At 44.5% G+C, this 16,865-nt stretch overlaps 1 protein-coding gene across 6 annotated transcripts in view; it reads right to left on the bottom strand.

Annotated features, from left to right (window-relative positions):
* Window positions 1-16,865, bottom strand: part of FGD3 (FYVE, RhoGEF and PH domain containing 3) — a 112,033-nt gene that overhangs the window by 46,207 nt on the left and 48,961 nt on the right. For 5 of the 6 annotated variants that reach the window (XM_037385437.1, XM_037385442.1, XM_037385439.1 and 2 more), the window contains exon 2: window positions 5,121-5,291. In XM_037385437.1, coding sequence (XP_037241334.1) covers window positions 5,121-5,291 — 171 coding nt within the window. Of the gene's footprint in view, window positions 1-5,120; window positions 5,292-11,982; window positions 12,070-16,865 lie in introns of those variants that run through there. The other variant, XM_037385438.1, reaches the window with a different exon arrangement.

Genomic DNA, 16,865 nt, shown 5'->3' on the forward strand with positions numbered 1-16,865 from the left:
ACATTGTAAGAATGTATATGCTCTTCTTAAGGATTCACTAGGAGGTAAAGGCACCAAGTTTAATACAGGACTTAAAAAAAACCCCAGAATTTAAATGTAAAGTAATTTTTTAAAAAAATGATTCAGACCTTATATTGATTGCAGAGTAAATGGGTTTGGAAATACGCAAGCAGTAACCCATGGTAACAGGTTCACGTGTCGCTATAGTTTCATACAGTGAAAGCAACCTCGCACTAGAAGGTAGGAAAAACAACTGCGTGGTTACTCCCAAAGTACAGGCTACTGGCAGGGTGCTGCCAAGTACCCCAGCCAGTCTAGACTATCCAAAGCGTGAACGTATTACATGAGGAAACTCTAAATATGCGTTTTATTAAACAACACGTCAGGAACAATTTATTTCAAGCATTTCCAATTTTTAAATGGTCCATATGGCGCATCAGCATAACGTGATTAGCTTTGTAATAGAACTTTAATTAGTAACTGTTCTGAATGTTAATTTCAGAGTTATTTTCTTTATGGGGCTAAATGGAGGCATATGTACTCAAAAAGCCAATTCCTGTTGTCCCTGCCCTGCAGAAGGCTCTGCATCTGTTGTGAGCTCCACATCAGCCCAGACGTCCTCCCTGCTCCAGCTGATGCTGAGCTGCTACGGACGGTCATTGTCTCAGGTCAGTGATGAAGACTGTTCAAGAGGTTTCGAGCTCTGAGTATAGGTCAGGTTTTAAACTACCCATATTACTGAGTTTATTTCTGCACCAAAGAATAAAATCACATCTTCTAAGGATCTGAGATTTAATGGGACACATCCTGTAAAAGGACTGATTCGCCCAGTCCCCAAAAATATCTGGAATTCCTGTCTTAAAATAAAGGCGTTACAGTTCAATTTTGAAACCACCATCACAAAACCTATTTTACACTGGAACAACAAACAAGCAAGCAGGGAAAGAAAATCATCTCTCATATAAACGGGATGGTGGAGCTCTACGTTTTGCTCACCAGGTTTTCACTTGTACGCTGTGGGATCAGTGAGTGCCCGGCCACATTTCTCCTTGTAAAAACCAAAAAAACCCCCAACTTAAAAAGAAAAAAGTATCCACACAGCCATTTGGCATGTCTAGTGAGAAAAGGCAAGCTCTAGGCTCTGTACAGAAGGTGCACAAGGCAGGCAAGACCCGCGCCCCCCCCCCCCCCCCAGCCCCCGTCAGGCCCCTCATACAGCTTCAGATCAGTCCACAGCCCCCAGCCCACTGCCAGAGCGTGTGCGCTAACGGCAGCATCGCTGCCGACCACGGAAGCGCTTTCATCCCGGGCAGCACACGCTGCGCTGGGCAAAAAGGGAGGAGGAAAAAACACTGCTGTTAGTCACTGGTTTTTTATTTACTGAAATAACTTCGAGAAACTGAGACATCAGCAGGGAGACAAAGCTGCTGACCTGATCAAGCAATACTTACCAAGCAAAATCCTAAGCTGTCTACTCCAGCACTGACACAGAAAGCCTACCTTCAGAACTTACAAGGCAGCAGTTACACAGCACAACACAGACTTGTGAACCCCAAGCCGTTTTAGGCTTCCACAAGAGACTGAATGAAAGATCTGCACAGTAAAACCAAACAATACTAGATGAGCTCCTCTTACACGTGCCATTAGCAGCAGCACCGAGTGCACAGTCAGCCCTGGAAAAAAAAAGAGTAGGTGATGCTTGTAGGTGGGGATTCGGGATCCGAAGTGGAAGCCCAAGCAGAACTCCTGGCTGCCCTCTGAAGCCACCTCCCACCAGTCCCAGCCCACACAGGAACCAGTGCTGCTATTTTCTCGCGCCAGGTCCCAGCCACAAAGCAGCAGGACCTTGGATGCAGCTTCCAGCGCCCGTCCTGCGCACCAACAAGTAAAGTGGTGAAGAAAGCAACCCAGCTGCATGGAAGGGATATTAGTATCGCTGAGCACGTTTCAGGTGGCACCTGAAGGCTGAAGCCACTCACTGGAATGGTGTTTTCCCAGTCCTCCTCCTGCTGAAGGTTTTACACAGCAGCTCACGGCTCTTTGGAAGAAGCAGAAACCAAGATGTGGAATCTTTTGTTGCAGAAGGAACAATTGAAATAACAAGAAGCAGCAGGACAGAATGAGAAAAGAGAAAGGCATGGTTAAATAACCAGGGGGAAGTTACAGCCCAAGCTTGGCCCTGGGTCTGTAAAGCAGCCGGGAGTAAGGACCCTTCCCTCACTGCAAAACAAGCACCTCAGCCACCACATTAATTCAGCCCCCCAGCCCATGAAGTGCTCTCTCAGAACTGCCTCCTCTACAGTAAAGCAAACAGTCAAAACACATTTATTAGCGACTTGATGGAGGCGTCCCCATCAATCATCCCAGTGGTGGCAGGTCTGTCGTGACTCACTGGGAAAGCTGGGAGGACCTAATAAAAAGCAATGCAAGCGGTGTGAGTCACACTTGCACATTTACTTATTTCAGTTAATGTCCCTTGACAAGAGACTTAAAAAAATAGACGTGATGAAGCAGGTTATGAAGGGTTATCCCCTGGGAAGTGAATACACTCAAAAAAGAATAAATGACCCAACAGCACAGCCTTGGGTAGGGGCAGAGACCTGCTCCTGGAGTTTCAGGTGGTGATACCAGCACATCCCACCAAACAAACCAAACAGAAACAGGCCTTAAGGAGGGATCACTGTAGCTCTAGGGAGAGAAAGCCCTAGGAAGAAAGGCTGCTGCATAAAAATACTAATCAGAAACTGAGGAAAGATTTATGTCTGCTGCAAGAAAATCACCACACTCTCACAACCACTTTTTCTGAACACGGCCACTAAGAGGAAGCAAAGATGGTTTACAGGAGAAATGTCAACTTCAATAAAAACAACTTATTTTTTTAGTACTATTTTTATGATTTAATTTTCCTGGAGAGGCGTGAACTGTTTTTCTCTCTTTACTGGGTATATAACAGGAGATTAATGAACTATACAAAGGAGAAAAGCCATTTCAAATTTACAAACTCAATAAAAGTGAAGAGAAAACCCCCTGTGACATCTTCCCTTCCTTGCAAAGTTATCGTTACCTATTGTTCTCTACTGTCATAGGTAAGCTAACTGCAGATACTTTTAAAAAGTAATTTTATTATAAAGAAGTGAAATAATAAAATCATCATTTAAAATTTATGACAAAGTATCTTTCAAGAAGATGACTGGCACATCCAAGACTTGTAAGACTGACTTGTAGCTTTGGCTAACCTGGCTTAGTCTAAGACAACACGAGGTGGCCTGATTTTTGACTGTTGGGTACTTCTCAACAGTCTCTCATGGGAATTTTCACTGGGACTCCTGTTCTTCTTGGGCTACTTTTTACAGTGACATCAAGAAGCCCAACAAACCGAGTCCTGCCAAAAAAAAAAAAGTATCAGCAAGAGTAACTAGTCAAGAAAGCATTTTACCCTTGGGTGTTTATTTCACCTCAACAACCACCTTAAAAATTTCCCTCCTTTCAGAGCATTAACCAGTAAGATATGCTGGCTTCTTTGGTTCTTTTCAGGGCATTAACCAGTAAGATACACTGGCTTCCTTGGTTCTAAGCTTATGGCTGTAATGGGAGAGAGAGCTTGGATGGGTGTGAACAGCAGAAGGAAGAAGCAGTACCTATCTCGGTGATGGAAAGAGATTACACTAACCTACACGGCTAATTTTAAGCATGATTTGAATCAAGCTAAGTAGGCTCCCTCCAACTTTTCTGAGATACCTATGTATAAAAAGCAAGCTACGTCCTCAGTAACTGGAAATCAGTACAATCAGAACAACAGCAAAGGATCTGCACCAGATGAATTAATTCCATTTCCTACTGAACAGACACTTCTGCCATTCCTTTTTATTGTTAGTATTAACAACACTCATGGAACACCCACCAGTTAAACAACCAAGACCTCAAGGTGAAAGCTCCATAAATACACAGACTTCATGAGACGTTTCAAGAATGAACTCATACACCAATTTAACATTCAAGGACTACTTTCAGAGTCAGAAAATACAAAGTTTTCTTTGTAGTTGTTTAATGAACGTGTATCAGAGAACTACTTTTGTATAGGCATTTGAACGGGAGGGGTGGTGGTGCAGAGGCTCAGTTTGCACAGCACACCCACCCTGACAGTGACCAAAATACCTTCTCTCTTCTTACATGACAATGGCCACCTATCGGACAGGCATGCTTCTTAAAAAATTTTTGGTTTACAAACTTATTCTCTTCTTTGGGGTCACGCTCCTTTGTTCCAAACACCTCTGAAATTATACGCTTTCTGCACCTGCAACTACCTTAAGGCAGGTGCCCATTACATACAGTATTTTAACCAATTCTGCAAAGCAGAGGGTGGTGGCAGTGGAGGCGCTTGACAAACATTACAGAGACCACACGTCATTGCACTGATGGAGAAACATGGAAACAATTTATCCTCCACCAAGAAATTTACTGCAGTCTTTTTCTAGTGTTCAGAAGTTTTAGGGAGAAAAGCCTGGGGAGACCTGAAGACCTGCCTGGAGCCCAGCTGGAAGATGCTTCTTCCTGGCTGCTCTTCCACAACACCTTGGGATTGCCACCTATTTGCTGTGAGTCTGGCAGGTCTGTGGAATTACTGCAGCCCACGTGCTACCCCTGCACGTGACTGGTTTAGCTTCCATTTCTCACTTTTAAAATACATTCACTCCATTTAGGCATTTCCTGTTGCTATGCATAGTTCTTAAAATAAATGGAAAACAGACCAGGTTTAAACAATGAGCTATTCTTAACTAAATACTTTTGAAAAAAAAAAAATTATTAAAGAATGAAAACAATATTGTTAAATTAATCTTAAACTTTGCAGCTGCATGAGGCATATAAACAGTACAGGAAACACAATTTGACAAGTTAAGTAATCTGTTCCTGAATCAATTCCTTCTTGAAGGCTTCCCTAAGAGGTTATGTAACGTTTGAAAAAAATGAAGATAATAAAACCCTACCAGCTGTAATTGAACCTCAGAACATAAAAATACCTATTTTGCTGTGACCTAAAAATTAAAGCTATTCATTTTAAAATATTACACTCCACGTGCGATAGAAGCTTGCACAATCGCTAGAAGGACAAAGCCACTTGCCTTGGGGTTTCTGCAGAGGATGCATTTTGGCCAGCGGAGTTTTGGTTTTGGGCTTCCTTCCAGTTTGATGGATACATTGCGCTGGGCTGATGTGCTGCAGCTCCCCGCACGCTTCCAACACCGGATTTGAGTCAATGTGACATTTGATTTGAAAAGGAGAGCAAGCGCAACCTGAGGGAGAGTGGGGGGAAAAAAAAGTCAGTATTTATTTCATGCTGTTAATCCCAAAGAAAATTTGTGCTATTTCATCTAAGTTCCCGAGGAAAGGGAGGGAGGGTAGATGAGGGGTGAGCCATTCACTCACAAGTTATTACAAGCAATATATCCAGCCTTAATAATCACGTCAAATTAGCTGACTGACAAGAGAGGTGGAATCTTGGCAATCCTATCTTTAATTAATTACTTGCTTCTTTACTATGGACACTCAAAATAAAAGAGTAAATACAAAAATTAAATTTTTTTCAAAAGGATTTCTCCAAACAGAAATGCAAGTGCCCCAGTATACCACATCATGTTATTTGGCAAAATACACCTAAGTTACTGTGAATTAGAAATGTGTCCCACGTGGCAGGAACAGTACAAGCACCATTCCTTCAGGAGATTTAATCATTCAAGCTGCATTTTACTGCTATTTATTAATCCTCCTTACATAAAATATTAATGTCCCTTGAAAAAGCTCCAGTCTACAAGATGCCATTAAGATATGATCCAGTGGGAAAACAAAGAAAGAAGTGATTAATTTTTTTGTTTGTCTTTTAATTTAGCATTCTTGATTAATTTCTGTGGGGACTGTGGAAATAAAGCCATATATCCACTTGCACACAGTGGATACTGCATTTTTGTATTTAGGGTTTTTTTGGACTTGTGGCAAGCCTACAGCTACATGAAATCCTCATGCCAGCTTTACCTGTGTGTCCTAAGGCAGCAAAAAAGAAAGAGGTAAAAAACCCCTGCGGTTTGAAATTGCTGCGTATGAACACATGAATATATATACTTCTGGCAGTAGTGAGAAGCGGAAAATGTATCAAATGTAGAAATTTGAATGCTAATCCATTAAAAAAAGGCAAAGTAAACGTGAAAAACATTCTTTCCAAATATCCATCTTAAAGTGGACTAACAGAAATTACCAGCATCTTGCTGGAGTGAGAGGTGACCTGCATCATGTAGAAAGGATTCATCTAAATGTGAAAAATCAATATTCGCCTCCCTGTGATAGGCTCAAGAACACGGCCTTAGCTTCACAAAGGCAACCTGCTCTGGGCCAGATTTATATTAAGATCAAAACCCTGAAATGACAAGCACCTCCATCCACATCAACTAAATTATCCTGGGTTTATACTAATGGTATTAAATCAGGATGTGACCTTTTGAATGAAGACTTTGAAATCTGAGCTGTACAGACTGCTAGGGAAGATTAGCTGAGAGCTGGCCTCAAAATGCAGAAGCTTGCACATCAATTCAGATTTATTTATTTTTTTAAATGAGCATAAAATATTAAAGTCAATTTTGCTGACCAAAATAGATTCAGATGGCACAAATCTGATCCCTGCCACCCAAATACACAACCCCCGAATTCCTCCGAATGGCTGCCAGTTGTTGCTGTTGAAGCTTCATTAGCATTTCCACCATAAAATCTGCTTTTCAGCAGATTTGAGACAAACTATTAAAACATCTTTCCAGCTGAAACCAGAAATTTTTAAGTACTAGGTTTTATTCAAACATAATTTCACTTATCAGGAAAATGCAGTGAAAGTAGAGGAGATTATTAGAGCAGATTAATAGATTATTGCAAACACATCATCACAGAAAGAGCTTACACAGCTGCCTGGGCTCTGGGTACCGAGGCTCCCTCTGACAGCGGCAGTGCCGCAGCGTGCCGGCTCTCTAGGGGAAGGCCTAAAACTTCATTATTAGCAGTAGCTTGACACAGCAAGAAATTAAAACAGTCCACAAGGGAGAAGCTCTAATTCCAGAAAATAAAAAGGGCGGCATACAGACGACAGAACTCAGTGTCTCGCCAGTGCCTGCGACTGAAAGGCAACCTGGCCACGTTGTATTTTCCCAAGAATTACTTCCGTGATCCAGTTCTCAGTGGACAAACCTCTGTACCTTTATCAGCTCTAGAAGAGATGAGAAGACACCTCTAACCACGCGGTGCTGTCTGGCCACTGAAGCGTGGCACCAGCCCCAGCCCCGGCGAGTGCCGAAGCCTGTGGGAGCTGTGGGACGCGGCCGGTCCCCGCGTGCAGCGGGAGGAGGAAAGCCACAGCTCCTCCTGCACTCGGGAGCTGCATCCCTGGGCACCCTCAGCCAGGCACCCTGAGCCCACCCAGCTACCCCTGCGTGACTTGGGATGAGGTTACCAGCTGCCCCAAGCGTTCCCTGCTCCGCCCCAGCCACTGCCACGGAAGAGAACTGTCTTGTTGGTATCATTTGTAAAGTTGCAAAAGGAACTAAACCCCGGCTCCTTGCTCTTCCCTACCGAGATTCATCACTGTGAAAGCTGGTCCAACCACCTTTCTTACTGATAAAAATAAGAGCTAGTGCTTACTTGCTGGCTTTCAAGTAAGCACTAGACAACTCTTTCATGTCTAGGCTAAAAGCTCTTGCAAACCTGCTTATGTTACTGAAAAGTAGAGCGCTTTGATCCTTTTTTTATAAATCCACAGACAGGTTTTTCACTTCTACTGCATAATCCTGTCAAACAATCAAGGCAAAAGAACGTCCACTGGTAATTACTGAAAAACCATGTCCATCTTGCCTGAAACAAGCTCTGAGCTTGGCTCCGAATGCTCTAGGACTTGTGCTCAGAGGCATTTGCAGAGTAAATACTTAGTGAAGCCTTACGCCACTTCCCATTAAGCAAGACCCGATACTAAACAAAAACAAAAGAAAAAAAAAACAAACCAAAAGAAACCATTGTCTTCTAAAAAGACAGCATTTTATATCATGTTACGTATTGCATATATAGGTTACTGCTGAGAACATATTGCTGTTCACCTACTGCCTGCACTTCACCCATGCATTTATCGATGGCACATCCAAAGAGCAAGTGGGCACAAAGAAGAAAATAAAATCAGTAAGTAGTTGGAAAGAGGAGGAACTTGGAAAGCCACAAGTGCCTTAAATACCAAATGTAGTGCTGGCCCTAAATCAAGAAAAATATGCATGGGTGAAACCACAGAAGTGGCTTTCATTCTTTTTTATTTAATTTAAGCCAAGATGGTTCTTCTCTATTCATCTCTAATGTGGCCCCTAAGGGCAGCTTTTTGCACACAAGACAAAAATCCACTTTCCTTACATATTTTTTCAAGTGCCATAAAATGATCTGTGAAAACAAGATTTCCTGGATTATTTCACAAGGAATTCTCTGAAAGTAAAACCCACTGTCTGCCCAGCATGCTCCAGGGTGCCCCTGGGAATGCAAAAGACGAGGGACAACCATCAGGAAGATCCAGGGGCAGCCCAGGTAGCCACCCCCAAGACGTCCGTGGTTCTGCCAGAAGCTTCCAGAGGAGGGAGTGGGTGCCGGCCCCCCCTGCCTGCCCTTCTGCACCCACTGAGCGGGCAGGAGCCGACACAGAACCCACCTCCTCTTCGCCCTCTGGTCCAGCGCCGGACTGTGCAAACCCTCCCTAGACAGATCAGCCGTAACTGCCACGGAAGCACGTGAGCAGAGTACCAGCACGTGCATACTGACAAAAAATGTTTACGCGAACAGCCAAACCTTATAATGGGCTAATAATAAGAATAAACGGTTATTCCCAGAGAGCCTGGCTGACTTGACTTCTCACCTGATCCCTGGTTACCTGCGACGGCTCTGGGCAGAAAGTCACAGCCTGCCTGGACGTGGAGCGTGCCCATGCCTCCCAAGCATGCACAACAGGCAGAGCTCTAAAAACCTGAGCACACACTTCCAAACGTGTAAAACTCTGCTTTCCTATGCACAGTCCTTGTGTCTCTACCCTACTTAAGCTTAAGCACTTCACAGCCTGTTTGTAATGGTACTCACAGGAACAATGCTGCTTACAATTTCTCTGTTCAAAACCAATCCAAGCAGAGGACACAGGTGATGCTTTCCAGAGATAATTTTTGCATTATATTAATAAAATAATACGCATTTAAAGCTCCTACTAAGGTAAAACTTAGTGGGAACTTCTGAAAATGTCTAAGACCACGCACAATTTTCATTAAAATGGAAAAATAACTTCAGACTTTCTGATAGAATTCAGCACCGCCGGGAAGCTCTTTCATGGCACAGAGAAATTGTTCAAGTATTTCCCCTTACCCTCACGAACCTGTCTGCACCCAGAAGCAAGCCTGTATTTTTGAGGAATTTCTCTTAGACGCCGTCACAGTCTTGAAGGGTGTGATACATTTTTCTATTAGGCTAAGATAAAATATAAGGATTGTGGGTGCTCCACTGAGTGTAGTACTAAAGAGACCAGTTGACCCCAAGAATCCGAACTTCAGTTCTCAAGCTTTTCTCCCAGTGCACCTGCCAGATTCAGACCTTGTGCTTGGCACCTGGTCTCCAGGCAGCAGGTTCAAAAATAATCCCAGTTTAAAATAAAATGTATCCTGGAGGCCTGTGATAGACAGCAGCAAGAACCCGAACTGTTATGACAAGGTACTGATTTGGCGCATCCTGCGTTTGCTGCTCCGATGGAAGGACTCCTCACCCAGCCCTCTTTCAGGGGAGGAGATTTTTGCAGTATTCTGCTGAAACAAAGAAAGCCTACACCTCAACAGACGAGCCCACCTCCTGTACCCCCACACAAGGCACGGAGAGTGTAAAAGGAGTAAAAGGGATGACAAATGCTGGACTAAAAGAAAAACACTCTACAGGCTAGACACAGTGGAAAGGCATTGATAAACAACGTCTACTTTGTAAGTTTGCTTTCACCAAGAATTAATACCTTGGGGGATTTCTCCATCCATCCAGAACGACGAACGTGGCTTTGAATGCCTGCTCAAGGGGGGCTTGCTCAGGGGCAATTCTCAAGCCCTCTGCCATGCCTAAACCTGATACCCCTAGGCAAAGGCAGGCTCTCCCCAGGGCTCCGGCTGTCCTGCAGGCAGCACGACCCCAGCCATGGAGCCCTTGCTGCTTTTCCTTGGGGCAATCTTCCCTGCCATCTCCAGGGAAGAGAAAACAGTCTTAGCAAGCAGTGGAAGGGCATTCCTACTCCCGCCATCACTGCCATCACTCACCCATTCCCGTTGTCCACCAGTTAAACAAGCTCTGGGAGCTTTCATTTTATTAATTCTTTAGTGTTTTAGGCTCTCTGCAACATCAGAGAAGTCAACAGCTCCAAAAGGCTGTGACGTACCATCAGGTAATGTGACCCATCAGGTCCAACTCAAGCGTGGGAAAACATAATTTTCTAATCTTTCTTCAAGCATCTAAATGTGAAACTATTCCAGATGCAAACTGGTTATTGCATCCAGAAATGCACCCAGTAGTGGTGTCTCCATTTCTAATGCTGTCTTGTAATATGTGTCATGAACATCAAATGGAAAAGCAACCATCACCAGTCTGGTTAAAAACCTGTCTGCAGGAAAACACACAAAGGTAAGTGAACTAGAATCTGTGTAATGGTAAAGGACATTTTTGCAGCTAACAGGAGTCTGGACAATTAAGTGTGTGCCCAGAACCAACCAATTTAAAACAACAACAACAAAACCCTCGGGTGTTAACATGTAGAGCTACTTTGAAAGCTATTCCTTGCCCAGGCATCTTAATACAATCCTTAGCAGGAATATGGCTCTTCCCAACATCTGGCTGCGAACTGGGCACATGCCATGCACCTCTAACCTCTGCTAACAGGTTTCATTATGCCCAGTGCGAGCATCACTGTATTTCCAACTGGAACAGCCACTTGGGCATTCCCTAATGCTGTCACTGACAGTGAAATTCTCTCTCTCTCTTCACCCCTTCCACCCTTAGAAAAAGCCTTTCCAGGAGAAGGGGTTGCTCTTAAGGCAGAAACCTACTGCTCGACAGCAAAGAGCTTCAAGGGCAGAGCTAATGTATGTATGTGAATTTAAAACCCACAACCTGCTAAGAGGAACTCTAACATGAGTTAAAAGGTGCTGATTATGTCTCTCTTGTGTCAGCAGGAATCTGGCAAGTAGTGTAACCCTCTGTCCTTCATGCTCAGGCTGTGTTACAGACACAGCTGGGTGAGGGTGTCTTTAAAGAAGCTACAGCACCCACTACGCTGCAGGAAAACCCAGGGTGACAGCTTTACCTGCCACACACTGCAATGGAATTTATCTCCTTTTGTCAGCTCCAGTAATGGCATGTTATCCTGCTTGTTAGTCAGGTACAAACACCCAACACCATCCTTAGAGTGGTCCACAACCAACGGCTCCAGTGCCTGTTTCTCCTCACGTCTCCAGTTTCACACGTTGCCCTGCACCAGACTGCCTCCCAACCCTCTCCTGCTAGGCAGGAGGGAGCAAAGCCTTTCCCATCCTGCCACCAGACATACCCTTCTTTTCCCTCTTACACTGCTTCACTAACTCCAGCATCTTCCTCAAATCCACCTAAAACCTCTCCTCTCCCTCCTGCCCACAGCCCACCAGGCTCCCCAGCAGGGATGTAAAGCAGTGTGCGCCGGGGCTCGATGCACGCCCTTCCATAAAACCCAGCTCAATGACACTGACAACAGTTATTTCACACCACGTCTATTTTTCTGATATTCCCAAACATCAACTTCAGTAAAAGCAGCGACACCAAAAATTATCACCATAAGCTTTCAGAAACAGATTAAATCAAGAAAACATTATGTTAGAAAGCAAGCGAGAATCTGGCATGGACTGCAGTTCTGTATCGGAAGAGATGTGTATCACTTACTTGTGTTCGAGCAGAGACCCCCACATTTTTTCTTATTTTCTCAAGCTATAAGAAAACCAAAAATAAGGGAGACCAGCTCCTGCTGCAGCTCTTATTTCATGGCTTAAAATGCCATGCTCACAGGAACTGACCATCCCCCTTCCCACTTCCTACCATCAGTGCGGTTAGGTGACTCAAAGAATATAAACGTGGCAAATGTGAGCAGAGGAGCTTTACTAAGCAGAAGTTACAGGAGATTGCTGCGAGTCTGCAGAAAAACTCTTTGGTTTTAAGTTTCATATGCGTCTGAAACACTATACATAGGATGCAGATGGTTTATAAGCCTGAATCTTTCTGAAGCAGAAAAGAAGGGAAAGCCAGTTCTCTTTTAAAAGCTTTCTGCGTTTCAATATTATTATTAAAGTTCAATATTAATGCAAGACCAGTCAGTAACAGCAGTGACATGCCATGGAAACCAACCAAGTCCCAGTTCCCAGCACTCAAACTCTCACGCTGCTTCACAGCTCCTCTGGGAAATGAAGGGCCTCAGTGGTCTCACCAAAAGTGTTGAACTGGGGTGTCTGAAGAGCTTTCTGAAGATAAAGGTGCCAAGTTTGGCACAAAACAGCCTCTAGAAGTGAAAATAAATGCAATTCAGCAGGCACGGGATGGAGCTGGTTAGATCTCAATCAAAAATCCTGAAAATTTTCAGTGCTCCTTCTCCCTCTCCTCCTCTCTTCCAGCAGAATCCTACCACAGGAAACGATAAAGGAAGAAACATAACGTCAAGTTTTTGAATGAAACGCTTCATTTCAGTGCAAGCGCCATCCCTGGGGAGCTGCAGAAGGGCTGCTGGTTTGTTTCCTTACGAGAAAAACACAAAGCCTGCAAACCACGCCAAACCGTTTAGTCTGAGGATCGAGAGAAATTTGGTATATGCAGTTTAACGCACTTACACCACCACAGAAACACATCCAGGGGGAAGGGGAAGAAAAAAAAAAAAAAAAAAAAAAAAGGATTTTTCAGAGAAAGAACCAAATAGCTAAAATAAACACACTTGTGCATATAAAGCACAAGGACCACTAGTTTCCCCAGACCTGCAGTGCTAGGATTTGGGATTCTGGGGATGTGGTATACTTCTATCCTGTTCTGACTACTATTCAGTGCCTTAAGTGAGGATGCTTCCTTCAACAGACACTGCTACAGCATCCCGAGGGTCACTGATGAACATCACTGTCAGCGTTTTCCATAAACTTGCATCAAGATTTCCCACCTTTGACCTCATCAGACCCTTTTAAAGCAAGCTCCTGCCCTCATCCGAGTGATTCAAGGCTGCGCTTCACTGGCCCTGGCACACACCTTACAGCCCTCATCATCAGAATCACAACAGGCATATTATTGAGAAAAGTTTTCAGCTTTCACTGTCTCTGTTCTTCTCAAAACAGGTCCCAAAAGCCTGTTGCTCTGCTGAGTACCGCTCCCAGCACTGAGCTCCCCAAGAACAGCCACCCCGTGCGCTCACGCTGAGAGCCGCCAGCGTAGCTCCACGCAGCTTCCATTGAAACGAAGGGTACTTGTCTGATCACTGACTATTTCACTACTGTCTTCAGAGGGGGCTGAGGTTTCCCTCGTGATTTGTAACTCCTTTTAGTGCTTCTCCATTTTTACATGCCCGTTTTGGTGCAGTCTCTGTATCTCTCATTACAATCTTGTTTTTATTGCCCCAGCCAGAACAGCATCTAATCCAGATGCCTGTGCAAGGCCACTCAAACCCTCCTCTGCCTCTGGGATATTTCACCCTTGATCATGCAGCCAGAGATTACTCCACAACTGCTTTAAAGAAATCATTACAGAATTCTAATGATTCTTTCAATCTTACTTAATTTGACTCAGAGAATTAGCTTTTCAACAGACCTACATCAGCCCTTTCGCCGCAACACTAAAGCACGCTGCCTGTCCCACTCGGTGCCGCCCAGGCAGGGCACTGCAGCACAGTCCCTGCTTTCTCTCCTGCACATCAATTAAAAAACCTCACATCCCAGATCCGCACCTGTCCAGCAAGAAACGCTGCTGGCATGGCCAGTTCAGCACAGAAAGCAGGACTGCAGGTGCCAGCACACCTCTTATGTTTTTTTTATATATATATATATAAAATATATATATATATATATATAACACACAGGCGATCTTACCTCCCAGGCCCGCTGGGTGCAGCTGGGTCACTAGGGCTTCTCCCTTAGATATGGGTTAGCTGGCAAACCGCTATTAAAAACTGGCTATAAAAATGAGTCTCAAGTGTTTGCTCTACACTTATATGCATGTATATAATGTATATACATTTATATAATGTATAACAGTCAGGAGAAGATCTCTGAGCGACAGCGACGAGCCTCACACCTAATTCTGTATTACAGCACTACTCAACGTAGGTGTGTAAACCAAACCCCTACTGAGATCTTTATACTTATTACGTGGCAAGGTAAAGAAAAGGCAGAAACAAGCATCTCTCAGAACTTCTGCTGCTAGAAAGTCATTACACACAACCTCACACTGGGGCAAGGGGGAAAAAAAAATACCAAAACAAAAACCCAAGCAGGCACGCACTTCTAGTTTTAGGCTTGTTATGTTGCTCCAAATACAACTGGCCACCACATCACCCCCAGGCAACACAAAGCAAGGACGCTTAAAAGGCTGCTCAGATATTCCACATTCCCACCAAAGCGGGAATGACAGGATCTGCTGAGGTGTAACCCAGGATCAACTCAACTTGCTGCCAACAGAGAACATTTAAACTACTTTACAGGAGAAAAAGACAGAATCTAGCACTAACTGTACAGAAGGTAATTTTTTCCTAACAAAAACCTGATATTTCTTATTTTATAGCAGGCCGCCAAGCCAATTCTTGCTGAAAATGAGGCAAAGGGATAAAACCCAGCTGAAAGGGAGCAAGGACTAGCTCCCGACACTGGTATCGTGGTTTAACCCCGGCTAGTAACTAAGTACCACGCAGCCGCCCGCTCGCTCACTCCTCCTCACCCAGAGGGATGGGGAGGAGAATTGGAAAGGAATGTAAACCTCGAGGGCTGAGATAAGAACAATTTAATAGTTGAGATAAAACAAAACCACCACCACCAATAATAATAACAACAGTCATAACGAAAAGGACAGAGAAGGGGAGAGGAACGCAATCCAAAGGGAAAGGAGAGAAGAGAGCAAGTGATGCAGAACACAACCGCTCACCTCCCACCGACCCATGCCTGGCCAGTCCCCCAGCAGCCATCAGTAGCCCTGGCCAACCTCCCCAGGGTTAGACACCGAGCGTGACGTCCCATGGCACGGAACATCCCTTTGGCTAGTTCGAGTCAGCTGTCCTGGCTGTGTCCCCCTCCCGTTTTCCCATGCCCCTCCAGCCTTCTCGCTGACAGGGCCTGAGAAACGAAGTCCTTGATTTGGTATAAACGTTACCTAGATAGAACCAAACCCATCAGAGTGCTGTCGACATTGCTCTCACACCAAAGCCAACACCCTGCACTGCACCAGCTACTGTGGAGCAAATGAACTGTGTCCCAGCCGAGACCAGGACGCTTGGCGACTCCAAGGGAGCTGCAGGGGTGGAAGGAGTGACCAGAAAAACCATACTGAGAACAGAATAAAAATATGCTCACTTAAAAGGAAAATGCGAAAGAAACCAAAGTAAAGCCCCACAGAATACATTCTCTGTCAGAACCAACAATGAGCGCATTAAAGCCGCAAAACAAAAATATTTTCTTTTCCTGTACAAAACAGGATGCGGTACCACAGACGGCAAGCGCTTACCTTCGCCTCCTGAGGTTATTAGTGACACGAAAAAAAGAAACAAAAGCCTTGTTGTCTTTTTAAACCAAACTGAGCCCTACGCTAGCATCCGCAGGGATGCCGAGGACCCGGCTGCCACGCCGCGTGGCCCCAGCCTCCGTTTCTTCCGTCACAAGAGTCGGCCCCACATATCAGGGTGGCACCAGAAGCTCCCACAGGAGGCACGCAGCTCTCCCAGTCTGGCACCCCAGGGACACCCTCCAGCCTCACCACACCTTGCTCGGAGGATGGGGGACTGTAGGGAAGCAGCTCCTGACCATGCACCGCCGTCACCCAAGCACTGGATGGATGCAAGTCTCCAGAGTGGAAAAATCCACAGGTAATCATCTCTTGGCTAATAAACTTTTAAGTGAATTTAATTTAAACCCTGCTGGAGTTGAGGTGGGGGTTGATGAATTTTTGGGGGTTTCTGGGGCTTTTTTTTAAGTAGTCATGTGTGTTCTCTCTTGTAATTTAATTCTGGTATTTCAGTTTCTAGCTCTGATTTCTGTTCCTGTGTCGATAACACTGCTGGCTATGACAATGACCTGACCAATGCCAACGGTAAAATGTGTGATCCTTCACATTCTCTAAATGGCAACCCTCGAGCTTTTTTCTTCCCATTTTGTGAGAAACCTGTACCGAAGTAATTCTTTCTTATTTTGCTTACATTTTGTACCCCTCTGGGAAGTACCAGTCTGCGTCCTATCATCTCTGCAGCTGACTCCGACACAAGCACCCGCCAGCAACCTGTGCAGTGCAATAGCATTGCTATCGCATCTCGGCATCCGGACGCATCTTCCCAGATATGGTCCCAAACTTTGGCAATATAATTTCAAGCCTGCAGTGACATTCACACAGAAAATAGTTTTTCAATTTTAAAAAAATATTTTTAATCTCACATTCTAGTGTGGGACAGTATTCACAGGTAAGTCAATTCTTGACTTTAGCTACAGTTTTCTCAAAATTTTCACTCAGCCTGCTTTCCACATAGGTATATGGAAAGTAAACACTGGGGGATACTGAACATCAAATCTCCACAACTGGAAGGCAAAGTTATGAACTTTTAT

This window comes from Falco rusticolus, chromosome 4 (genome assembly GCF_015220075.1).
Source record: "Falco rusticolus isolate bFalRus1 chromosome 4, bFalRus1.pri, whole genome shotgun sequence".
NCBI classification, from domain to species: domain Eukaryota; kingdom Metazoa; phylum Chordata; class Aves; order Falconiformes; family Falconidae; genus Falco; species Falco rusticolus.